General features: G+C 36.6%; 1 protein-coding gene and 1 pseudogene across 1 annotated transcript; both read right to left on the bottom strand.

Annotated features, from left to right (window-relative positions):
- Positions 1-230: 230 nt before the first annotated feature.
- LOC130860925 (stabilizer of axonemal microtubules 2-like) lies at positions 231-2,474 on the bottom strand (annotated as a pseudogene).
- Positions 2,475-3,069: 595 nt separating this feature from the next.
- LOC130860688 (olfactory receptor 8B3-like) lies at positions 3,070-4,029 on the bottom strand. Its single transcript, XM_057749236.1, has one exon. The coding sequence runs from the start codon at positions 4,000-4,002 to the stop codon at positions 3,070-3,072; it is 933 nt and encodes a 310-aa protein (XP_057605219.1). The 5' UTR covers positions 4,003-4,029.
- Between the last annotated feature and the right edge of the window lie 7,919 nt (positions 4,030-11,948).

The raw sequence follows: 11,948 nt of genomic DNA, 5'->3' as shown, positions 1-11,948 counted from the left end.
TTCAACTCTCGGAAATGCCTATTAAAGAATAATCGTGGTTAATGTATTAATACAAAATGGATTTTAAAATCCTGATTTCCTATAACACAGTTTCTAAATTTCTTGTTTAAAAATTTAAAAAAAATGATTTGTTTTAGCTCTCATAATTTTTTTCTACTATAGAAAATTGGTTTTGCCCTTGGGAAAGAAACATTCTGTTCATTAGCTTCCTTTTAAACATGATTTGATGATTAGAAGGCCTTCCCTGTGGCAGTGATCTTGTGGAAGAATTTATGACCTCCAGAATTTGTGTTTTCAAAGATACAAGCTGGAGGAGAAGGATAGCTAGCAGGGCAGATTTCCTGTTTCTTTGGTGCATACTCTAGAGAGGCCATGGTTACATCATCAAATGCAATAGAACTCTTGAAGGGAACATTTACAGGTTTGCAACTCTGTTGGAATCAATTCATGTGGCACATAGTGAGGTCTGAAAGTGCTCAAACCATCAAATTTTCCAAATGGGTTGGGAATCAGCTGCTCCTTCTTAATAAGTCCTTGATGACAACTTTCCCATGCTGGAAAATCATCCTTTGTGGTGCTTTTGCCTTGGAAAGGAAAACTGTGATTTCTTCTATGAGAAACTGGCCTGATGGGAACAATACGTTTGGCCTGATATGGAACATAGTCGAGGTGGCTTGTGCTGTTTAATTGCATGGTACCTGTGGGAGGGACATATTCTTGTACTTTCTTGACTTCAGGTGGTGGGATTTCCCATGGTTGGAAACTGTCACAGAATTCAGTGCGTCCTTCAAATTGAGCATTTTGGGCCACTCTGGTGTATGCAGGTCTGCAGATTTTTGCAGTTTCATCAAGACCCTGAAAGTTATATCGGTAAGTTGTGAGATCCTCAAAGGGTTGGTCAGCTGGCTTGTAAACTTCTTTTGGCCTTTCAAACTTGAATACTAGCTGACGAGGTACGTAATCAAGGCGATGACTTGTATCACCATTAAAGGGGACTGTAGAATGTTTAACCACAGGGCTGGGTTTAGAGTTTGCCTAGGCTTTATCTCCCGAGGAACATAGTCATCCTGAAATGTAGTTGAATTTCCAAATTTCACAGTACGGGGATAGTAAGTTTGTTCTGGTTTATAAAGTTCACTTTTCTGAATGTCCCAAGCTCTATAATCATTGCTCCAAGGATATAGAAAAAAACTGAACACGTCCTCTTCACTAGCTTCAACTCACATGGTGCTTTCTCTTGCTCTCTCTGCTCCTGCTGGCCTTCTCTGACAATTTTCTTCATTTTCTTGCTTTATTTTTTTCATTCAAGTAACTTATGCTTTCACCATCCAGAGAAATGATGTGATTTTCACATCATTTCTAGGGCCTTCCAGAAAGGAGACAATAATAGGTAGGGACTTCCATTATCATCATTTTTCTTTCTAAATTCCTTCTTCCTAACTTAAGTTCCAATTACCCTTGACTATTTTATCTCCTACAGCAATTGCCCTCTCTCTGCCTGGTTCCCCAAATGGGAACACAGCTTTTCCACCATCATTTCCAAACACTAATGTATGGACACTGTGCATTATAATTTTATCAAAGATTTATGGACAGTGGAATGTATTGACAATACTCAGCAGAACAGGTTATAAATTCAGACTGAAATGCAAAGTTCTTAATCCTCATGACCACTCCCACAGGGGACCTCTTACTTATTGACCATGTGTCTTTCTGAGTCCTGACATATTGCCACGATTCTGGGCTCCTTTTTCTCCCATGTTCTGTTTCTGAATTACAAACAGTTGCAAACATTCTAAACTTAATTTTTTTTTAATTTTTCAGAAAAAGTAACTTCGCTATTTGAGACAATCTGCTCCCCAATATGCTAACCTCCAAGTTTGTCTCTTTCCCAACAAAAGGAAAAACCACACTGTTTTCCTACAAAATAAATGGAGAAAGTGATACCCACACTGAGAGGAATTCATGTGTCATCTTGGGAGAAGGCAGAGTCAACTTTGAAATTAGCAGTGTTTTCTCATATTCCACCCTTCCTGAAATAAATGTAGTTGAAGAAAGTAGGAGCAAAGTAGACTACAAAGTATCAAGCTTGAAATCAGAAGGCTAAGAGTTGAGTTGATAGTGTATATATGTGAGTGCTACCCTCTCACTATGTCCCAGCCTCCCCTTCCCCCCACCCTGTGTCCTCATGTCCATTCTTTACATCTGCATCTTTATTCCTGCCCTGTTGCTAGGTTCATCAGTACCATTTTTCTAGATTCCTTATATATGCGTTAGCATATGGTATTTGTTTTTCTTTCTTACTTCACTCTCTACAAATATAGCTGATTCACATTGCTGTACAACAGAAACTAACACAACATTGAAAAGCAATTATACTCTAATAAAGATGTGTAAAAAAAAAGAGTTGAGACTTTTTCTTTGTGAAGCTGGGTGACATGTAAATCTCACCACTCTAACCTTAACTTTCCCATGCATACAATAAATATAGTTTGATGACCTGTCATTTCTTGGCTTGACTGCAAAAAGATAAAAAACACTTTGCCAAAAGAAGCTGGATGTGTCATGTTTACATATGCAAAATGGGTTATCAGTCACAGTTTTCATGGGGCCTTCAGACTGGCATTTAAAGGAGACCTATTACCAACTGGAGTATGAAAATAGTAGAAATAGAGTCTCTAAGTCATGCTTTTAATAGCACGTGGCAGATAAGAACACCCTCAATGATACAATGGCACTCTAGAGTTACCTAATTCCATTATTTGAAGACCATTATATTCCAGAGGGGGAAAAAGTTCAAAAGTGACCATGATATAAAAAGACAGGATAATGTATTATTTACTTAATGTTATTACTAAACAAGAAAAAAGAGTAGAGAAGATATTGTGGTAATGAGGGGAAAAAAAGGCCTATCCTACAGAGACTGGAAAGAAGTTATGAAAAAAAATTCAAATTCCCTTTACCATGTCAAGGAAAAAAATAGAATAAAAAGGCTGCCACTAATAATACATTAATTAAACATAGAATCTCCTTGTCATGTAACCAACTGCACAGACAGATACTCTTTGATCAACACTGTCTCCTACTCAGGGTTCTTCTCAGAGCAAGTTTAACATCTTTGTTCCTCAAGCTGTAAATTAAGGGGTTCAGCAAGGGAACGGTATTGGTGTAAAAGACAGAAGAGATTTTTCCCTCATCCATAGACACAGAAGAAGATGGTTTGAGATACATAAATGCACCTGATCCAAAGAACAGAGAAATAGCAATTATGTGGGAACTGCAGGTGCTGAAGGCTTTTGACCTTCCCCCTGTGGAACTGATGCGAAGGATGCTGGAGAGGATAAAACTGTAAGAGACAAAGATGGTGAGACTGGGCACAACGACATTGATGCCTGCCATGACGAAAACCACCAGTTCATTGATGTAGGTACTTGTGCAGGAGAGCTGGAGCAGAGGGTGGATGTCACACAAATAATGGTTGATGGTATTTGCATCACAGAAAGTCAGTCTCAGCATGCATCCAGTGACAGCCATGGCATCAAAAAATGCCATCAAGCATGAACCAAGTATAAGGCTGGAACACACTTTAAGAGACATGGTAACATTATACAAAAGCGGGGTACAGATGGCCACATAGCGATCATAGGCCATTGATGTCAGCACATAGCACTCAGAAATACAAAAAAAACACAAAAAGTAAAGTTGGGTCATGCACCCCATGTAAGAAATAACATTCTTCTTTGATATGAAATTAACCAGCATTTTGGGTGTAAACACAGAAGAATAACAGGGATCTATAAAGGACAGATTAAACAGGAAAAAATACATGGGGGTGTGTAGGTGTGAATTCAGCACAATTAAAGTTACCATGCCCAAGTTTCCCAGCACAGTGACCATATATATTACTAGGAACAGTAAGAACAGGGGGAGCTGGAGATCTGGTTGGTCTGTTAATCCCAAAAGAAGGAATTCAGTCACGAAAGAACCATTTTCAAAAACCATGCTTCCCTAAGAGAATCTGTGGACACAGAAGAAAGAATTACACAGAGAAAAATTCAACTTTTCCCACAAATTCTCTTCTCAAAAGAGTGTTGAATACACTGGTAAGTCATAGACTAGACCAACCTGGAACCATAGAGTCTATTTTATCATTATCATGAAACTGAGTGACATGGACATTGCTTTGTTAGTCTTTATAAGTTTTATAAGCAAAGAGCATTAAAACTTAGCCTATAGCATGAAGGTCTTTGCTTCCATATGAAAACATGACTGCTGTATAAACCACAGAATTAGGAAGAAGAAGCCTAGACCAGGACAGAGTCATCCTTCTCCGATCTTACCATTTCTACATTCGCATGAGCCCTCTCCTCACCAGTAAAACTGGAGGAAGCAACCCCAAATGACCTGGTGCTGGCCTCCAACACAGATTAGGCTTAGTGGGGTGACAAACAAGAGCATCTTCTAAAGCAAAACTAAGAGACCAGAATCCAGGAGAGATTAAGTTACTGCCCCATGTCACAAAGTAAAAGCCATAAATGCAGAAGAATGAGAACTCCATCGATGGAACCGATTGATAAAATGCATCCTTTGAGTGGAATAATGTCTCTAAACTTTCCTTGCACCCTTCCTTTAACAGGTTATTCTACCAATTTCACTTGAAACTCAGAACTACAGAAATGGGAAAGTTGCATGACTTAGATCCCTGAACACTCATCACAAACAGAAAATGTTAATATAAATGGAAATCAGAAACTCACCCTCCTTAGGCCAGAAAACCTTGCTATTTCCTTATCTGTGTTATTACTCCCATGGTCCTGGAAGAGCAGCTTCAGGCTCTGAAGCTTTGGTTCCTTTGAGTCTAAGAGGATGTAGCCCACACTTAATTTCTGATATTCCCTGGAAATCTTTCAGAACTACACCTCATAATTTCTGATTATGAATCCTCTCAAGCAGCAGACAAAATAAAGTTTTTATTATTTTCCTATTTGCCACTTGGTAAGCCACAGAAGATTTAATGTGAGTGTAATAATGTAATCCCCTCAGTTATGCCAGGGCAGAAGCTTGCTCAGACTCTTCCCCAGGGAAACATTCTAGGTATAATAGAGAACTGAGGGGATTTTATTTACACATAGGACCATTATGTGTCTTTAATCCCTTAGGGATTCAACATTTTACTCAAGTTTTCCCTTCACTATAGGGATTGTACATCCCCAAAGGAAAAGCCAAAAATAAATTCCTATTTCCTATTCAGCAAGATGGCAGAAAAGGAAGCCCTAGAACCACCTACCCTCCATGAACACACTGATTCAAAAACATTTCATGTACAGATTTCTTTTGTGAGAAATCCAGAGACTAGGTAAAAAAAGCCCAGTTCCCAGTTAAAATGTGAAAGCAGTCATAAAGAAACTGTAAGAGAAATTCAGGATATCCTCTTGTCATAATACTTACCGTTGCCGAGCACCTTCCGGTTGAGAAACCTCCCAGTTCCTGGCTTCTCCCAGGGGAGGAAAAGATGTGCATCATGTAGCCAACGCCCCAACTTTTCTTAGGGCTGTCCAGAAGACTGGCTTCCAGGGTGAGAGAGAACAAAGATAGTGGTCTGGGCTGGAAATCACGTAGCTCCTCCCCTTGGATCAACACAGAACAAAGAATTGAAAATCCCTTTTTTACAGCTTCTCCCTGGTGAAGAAAAGAAGTGCACTGTGCATCTCATCACACAACTTATCTGGGGACGTCCTTTGGACCTGATTTCAGTCTTGCTTGTTTTAGAACACTGTTGGGACCCAGCATGCTCAGGATACCTGGAGGGTCACTAAGAACAAAGAAAGAGTATTGGGCTAACACCAAGGTTGAGAGGCTTCTAGACAATCTGACTAGGCTAATCAGTGGCTTCTCCAGTATGAGGTCAGTCTATGAAGATTAGAACAAGTGGATGTTCTGTCTAATGTGCAGATACCAATGCATAGAGTCAATGAAAATGAAGACCAGTTGAAATATTTTACAAAATGGAATAAGATAAATCTCCACAAACTGACTCTAATTAAATGAAAATATGTGAATTACCTGACAAGAATTCAAAGTATGTGCCATGAAGATGCTTACTGTAATCAGAGAATAATACATAAGCAAAGTGAGAATTTCAACAAAGATACAGAAAACTTAAAAATACTAAACAGAAATCATGGAGTTGAAGAATACAATAACAACTGAAAATTTTGCTAGAGGTGTTAAGAGCAAAATAGATCTAACAAAAGGAAGGATCATTGAATCTTTAAAAAGTTTTTAAAAATTATTCAGTAAGGGGCAAAATGAAAAAAAATTTAAAAATAGGGAAGAAATCCTAAGGGACTTATTGGCTACTACCAAATGTATCAATATATGCATTTTAGAAACCGCCAAAGCAGAAGAGAGGGAGAAAGGACCAGAAAGCTTATTCAAAGGAAAAAGGCTAAAAAATTCCAAACCATGACAACTTCCTAAACCATGACGTATTTATAGAAACATAAAACCCACAATAAATTCATACTTACGGAGACCAAGAGTCAACTAGTTATTCACTCTCCACTTAATTGAGCCAACCTGATTTCCATATTTAGACTCAGGTCTATTCTGCTCTCCAGGAAATTTGCTTATCCAAGCAGGTGGGATATAAAATGCTCCAACCCAGTATTATAAAATTCAACACAAATTTACTTACTGTTGAATCACTTCTAAACTTGAATTACAATTGTGATACCTGGTTCTGATTTAATCATTATGTTTTATAATATATCTGGAGATTCAAGCACGGTCTTTTGTCTATGCCTAAATATATTTTTCTATATTCCCAAATTATTATCACCATAGAGTTGTCAAAAAATAATACCTGAAGAATTTCTTTAAGGAAAGACTTTATGAAGAAAGTAAAAAGGATTAAGAAAATAAAATTATACTATATAATATAGAACGAGAACTAAGCCCTCTTTACATTAACCTAAACACAATGACATATAACCTACTATAAATCTATACGATAGAATTACATATTGATTATCTTCCTCCCACAAACACAGGTGAACATCCCACATTACATTGTTGAGTAATAATCCTTATCAAGGTTGCAAAGAACACAGAGCTTTATTTGGGGTCATAAGAATTGCAATTTGGGAAACAGATTCAGGTAAAACCATAAGAGTGTTCCAGAGAAGAGGAAGAGTCACAGGCTTATAAAGACAAAAGCCACAATGTTGTTCAAAAATTATGATTGACACTAATTCAAGGCAGGAGGTGTTTTTCCTCAAGGAATTGGCTGTCACAAGTTATATTTTAGAGTAAGGGTCAATAAGGATCTTGAGTTTCTAATACACTGGGCAAATGTTCTGGAGGCCCATATTAAGAAGTGGTCAAAGTTCAGATTCCATCCCTGCTGAGACAAGCATAAACTGCACTTCCTTAATGGCCTCCCAGCTGCATTTTAGAGTACTCTCTTAGCAATATTAACTCCATTCTGACTTCATTTCACATTTCTCCCTTTTAATCAATAGCAGAAAGGAAATAACAATAAAATTAATGAAACCAGAACTTTTTTAAAAAGATAAATAAAACTGACAAGCCTTAAACAAGTCTAAAAGAAACAAGCAAGAGGACACATATAGATAAAATCAGAAATGAAAGGCAACAACACAACTGATGCCACAGAAATATAAAGGATCATAAGATTACATACACCAAAAAAAAGTGGATAATCTAGAAGAAATGAATGAATTCCTAAAAACAACCTACCAAAAATGAATCATAAACAACTAGAAATACTGAATGGAACAATATAACTGATAAAGTGATTGACCCATTAGGCAAAGCTTCCTACAAAGAAAATCCCAGAATCTGATAGATTCTAGCCTAAATTCTACCAAATATTTAAAGGAAAATTACCACCAATCTTTCTCAACTCTTCCATAAAATTAAAGAACGGGGTAGATTCCAAATTCATTTTATGAGGTCAGCATCACCTTGATATTACAGCCAGACGAAACACTATAAGAAAAGAAAATTATTAGGCCAATACCCCTGATGAATTCTGAATTCTTATTCACCTGAAGAATACCTAAGCATATATTTACACACATACAAATTTAGTAGGGGAGAATAGCATCATTTTTTAGTTATATACCAGGGGTTCCCTTAGTAGTAAAAAAAGGCACCAGACTCTGAAATTTTTCAAACTGCACAGAATAAGAAGTGCCTCAAAACACAGAACAATGACCTGTACTACCACAAATATGGGATATTTTTTCAAGGAAACTCTAAAGAGAGAAAGATGGAAAAGATTGAAAGACATTTTATGATTCCATTTGAGCTGCTGCAGTAAAATCTACAGATTGGGGGGCTTTTTAGAAAATGAAGTTTATTTCTCAAAGTTCTGGATCCAGGGAAGACCAAGATCAAGTCATCGGCAGATTCAGTGTCTGGTGAGGTTCCTTTTCCTGAATCATAGACTGCCATTTCTTGCTATGTCCTCACAGGACCAAAGAGAAAAGAGAACCCTCTGGTGGCTCTTTTACAAAAGCACTGATCCCATTCATGAGCTCCATCTGCATGACCTAATCAACTACCACAGGTCTCACCTCCTAAGACCATCACATTGAGGATTAGGTTTCAACATCTGAATATCAGGAGGACAAAAACATTCAGTCAATAGTAGGCACTCAAAGATTACACATTTTGACATTTTAAATTTCAGGTTTCACTTTGAATCTTTTTCTTCATTCTTTATATCTGTGATCTAAGATCTATCTTTTGGATCATTCCAATATACTACATATGATTTTAAAATTAGGTAAGAATGGAGAAATTCATGATGCAGCATTTTGGAAAAGAATCCAAAGTAAAGAGAAAATTATTAATTATATGAATTCAGATTAGATAGCCTGCTAGGATACACAACAAATGTTTGTGATATTTTTTAAAAAAGACTCTAGACTCTCTTCACAAGCATCATTGCAACAACCAATGCTCCCCATCTCAAAGCAAGTAGCAATGTGAGAGATGTTCTTTCCTTTACTCAAATCCTTTCATAATTTGAATTTTTAAACAGACCAAAAGAATAGAAATCTTATGAACAATGAGGCAATGAACAATCACATTTCTGGATAACAGAACTTAGAAATGTGGCCTAGCAAATTCCACAATGTTACAATATATGTATTATTTGAAGAGAAGTACAGTTAACTGGCGATTACCCTATTTTGGGTATCAACAGTCCTATCAATGATCTATCAATGACTTATAGGAAAAATGTTTCATCTTAGATTTACTAGTTCATAAATTGTCCACATACTCTAGAACATAACTCTTGGTAAAGGAAAGAAAAAACACTGGTCTTCAGGGGAAAGCCTCCTTAAAATGTCCAGTATCCTAAAATAAGTTTTTCTTCTGTATCAGAACTACAACAGTGTGTGAAAAATCAATATGTGTTAATTCTCCTCATGTATTAAGGAATAGAGTTATGGGGTCTAAAATAGTCCCTACCAGTGAAGGGAATTATTCTTTATTGGAAATTGTTTCAGCGTTAATCTAAGTAAACAGCACCTTCTGATGGGTACTTTTGTCTTAGAGAATATTTGAATTAATTAAAAAGAAAAAAAAAATTGCTCTAAGAAATATCCCAAGAAGGCTTTAGCATGTTTTTAAAAATCAAATAAAGATCCTTGATATAAATACAAGTCTTATTTTTAAAACTGCAAAAATAGGGACTTCCCTGGTGGTGCAATGGTTAAGAATCCCTCCTGGCGATGCAGAGGACATAGGTTCGATCCCTGGTCTGGGAACATCCCACATGCTGCAGAGCAACTAAGCCCATGTGCCACAACTACTGAGCCTGTGCTCTACAGCCCACAATCCAAAACTACTTAGCCCACATGCTACAACTACTGAAGCTCGTATGCCTAAAAGCCCGCGCACTGCAACAAAGAATAGCCTAAGCTTGCAACAACTAGAGAAAGCCCACGCATATCAATGAAGACCCAACGCAGCCAAAAAGTAAATAAAAATAAATTTAAAAAAAGATAAAATTCCTTTAAAAAACTGCAAAAATACAATAAACTTTAATACTGTGGAAGAAAAATTGGGTTATTATTTTGCACTCTCCTTTCACTTGCCTTTATCTCAGTGTCATAAGAAGTTGAATTATTTTTTCTCCCCAAATTTATTGAGGATATAACTGACATGACAATGGTAGCTTTAAGGTTTACAACATTTTGATTTGATAAACATCTATTGTCATGTGATTACTGCTGCAGTGTTACCTAACACCTCATCAAGTCACATAATTACCTTTTCTTTTGTAGTGAGAATTTCTAAGACCTACTCACTCAGCAACTTTCAAGTATGTGATATAGATATACAGTGGAATATTACCCAGCCACAAGAAAGAAAGAAATCCTGCCTTTGCAACACCATAGATGGTCCCAGAACATTTCTTAAAGTGAAATAAGTGACACAGAGAGACAAATACCATATGACATAACATGCATGTGGAATCAAAAAACAAAAATGAAAACAAAAACCAAAAACCAAAAACCCAAATTCATAGAAATGAAGAGTGAAAGGTGGTTACCAAGGGGCCAGGGGTGAGGGAAGTGGGGAGATGTTGGTCAAACAGTGCAAACTTCCAGTTAGGAGATGAATAAATTCTGGGGATCTAATGCCCAGTATTGTGATTATAAGTAGCATCTGAAGTCTTTAGAGGTGTGCTAAGAGCTAAAGGAAGCAGTTTTTTCAAGAGTAGTTAGTTCAAGAAGAGATAAGTTTTAAAAGCTCTTCCTTTTTCTTCCCACCTTCAATCTTCCGGTTCTAAGTAATAAAAATTCATGAAAATAGTAGCTTGAAAGCAACTAACACCATCCCACCTTTGTGTTTAACTGTTAACTAAGTAGAATAAATCCTGTGAAGGCAAATGTAGTAAAGAACTCATTCAAACGACATGTGGAAGGAAACCAAACAACTAGAGCATAGACGTAAATTACCTGCATTTAATTTCATGACAGGTGTATATATATATAACACATAACCTTCAGTGAAGAGAATCCAAAAGTAACCCTCACATTTAGGGTCACTTGATTCTCCACATGGATGCTAAGACAGTTTTATAGAAAGACGATAGTCTTTTCAACAAAAGGTGTTGGAACAACTGATTGTTCACATTCAAAGGAAAGAAACTAGACTCCTACCTCACAGAGCAAACAATATTAACCCCAAGTAAATTGTAGGTCTACGTGCAAGGAGCAGTGTCATAAAATTCATGAAAGAAAATATCTGAGAAAATCTTTGAAATCTATGGTTGGGCAGTGACTTCTTGGATAGGGCACCTACAACCAAGTGACAATAGGAAAAATAGATAAATTGGAATTCGACATGGTTTATACCACAGAATGTGGTATATCCATACAATGGAGAATTACTGAATACTTGGAAAAAAGGAAAAGGAATGAAGTACCTTTAAATTTATAACATGGAAGAACTTTGAAAACATTATGCCAAACAGTAAAATCCAGTCACAAGAAAACCACATAATATATTCTTCCATTTATATGAAATATCCAGAGCATGCAAATCTATTGGGGCAGAAATTAGATTGGTGGTTGCCTAGGGGTAGAATGAGGAACAGGTGACTAACAGCTAAAGGGAATGGGGTTTCCTTTGGGAATGGTGAAAAGGTTCTAAAATATACTGTGGCAGTGGTTGCACAGCTCTGGAATAAGGTGAAAACCATTTAATTATACATTTTAAATGTGTGTGATAATGGCATGTGAATTATATCAACAAAGCTATTACCAGAAAAATAATACTAAATCCTAAAAAAGAAGAAATGAAAAGAAATATCAGAAAGCGTTTTGAAGTTAATGAAAAGAAAAATAAAACTTATCAAAATATTTGCAGTATAGTTTAATATGATGTTTGCTTGACAAAAA

The sequence above is a fragment of the Hippopotamus amphibius genome, chromosome 9 (assembly GCF_030028045.1).
Source record: "Hippopotamus amphibius kiboko isolate mHipAmp2 chromosome 9, mHipAmp2.hap2, whole genome shotgun sequence".
Lineage (NCBI taxonomy): Eukaryota > Metazoa > Chordata > Mammalia > Artiodactyla > Hippopotamidae > Hippopotamus > Hippopotamus amphibius.
Note: the sequence above shows the minus strand (reverse complement) of the source record. Positions and strands in the feature narration are given on the sequence as shown.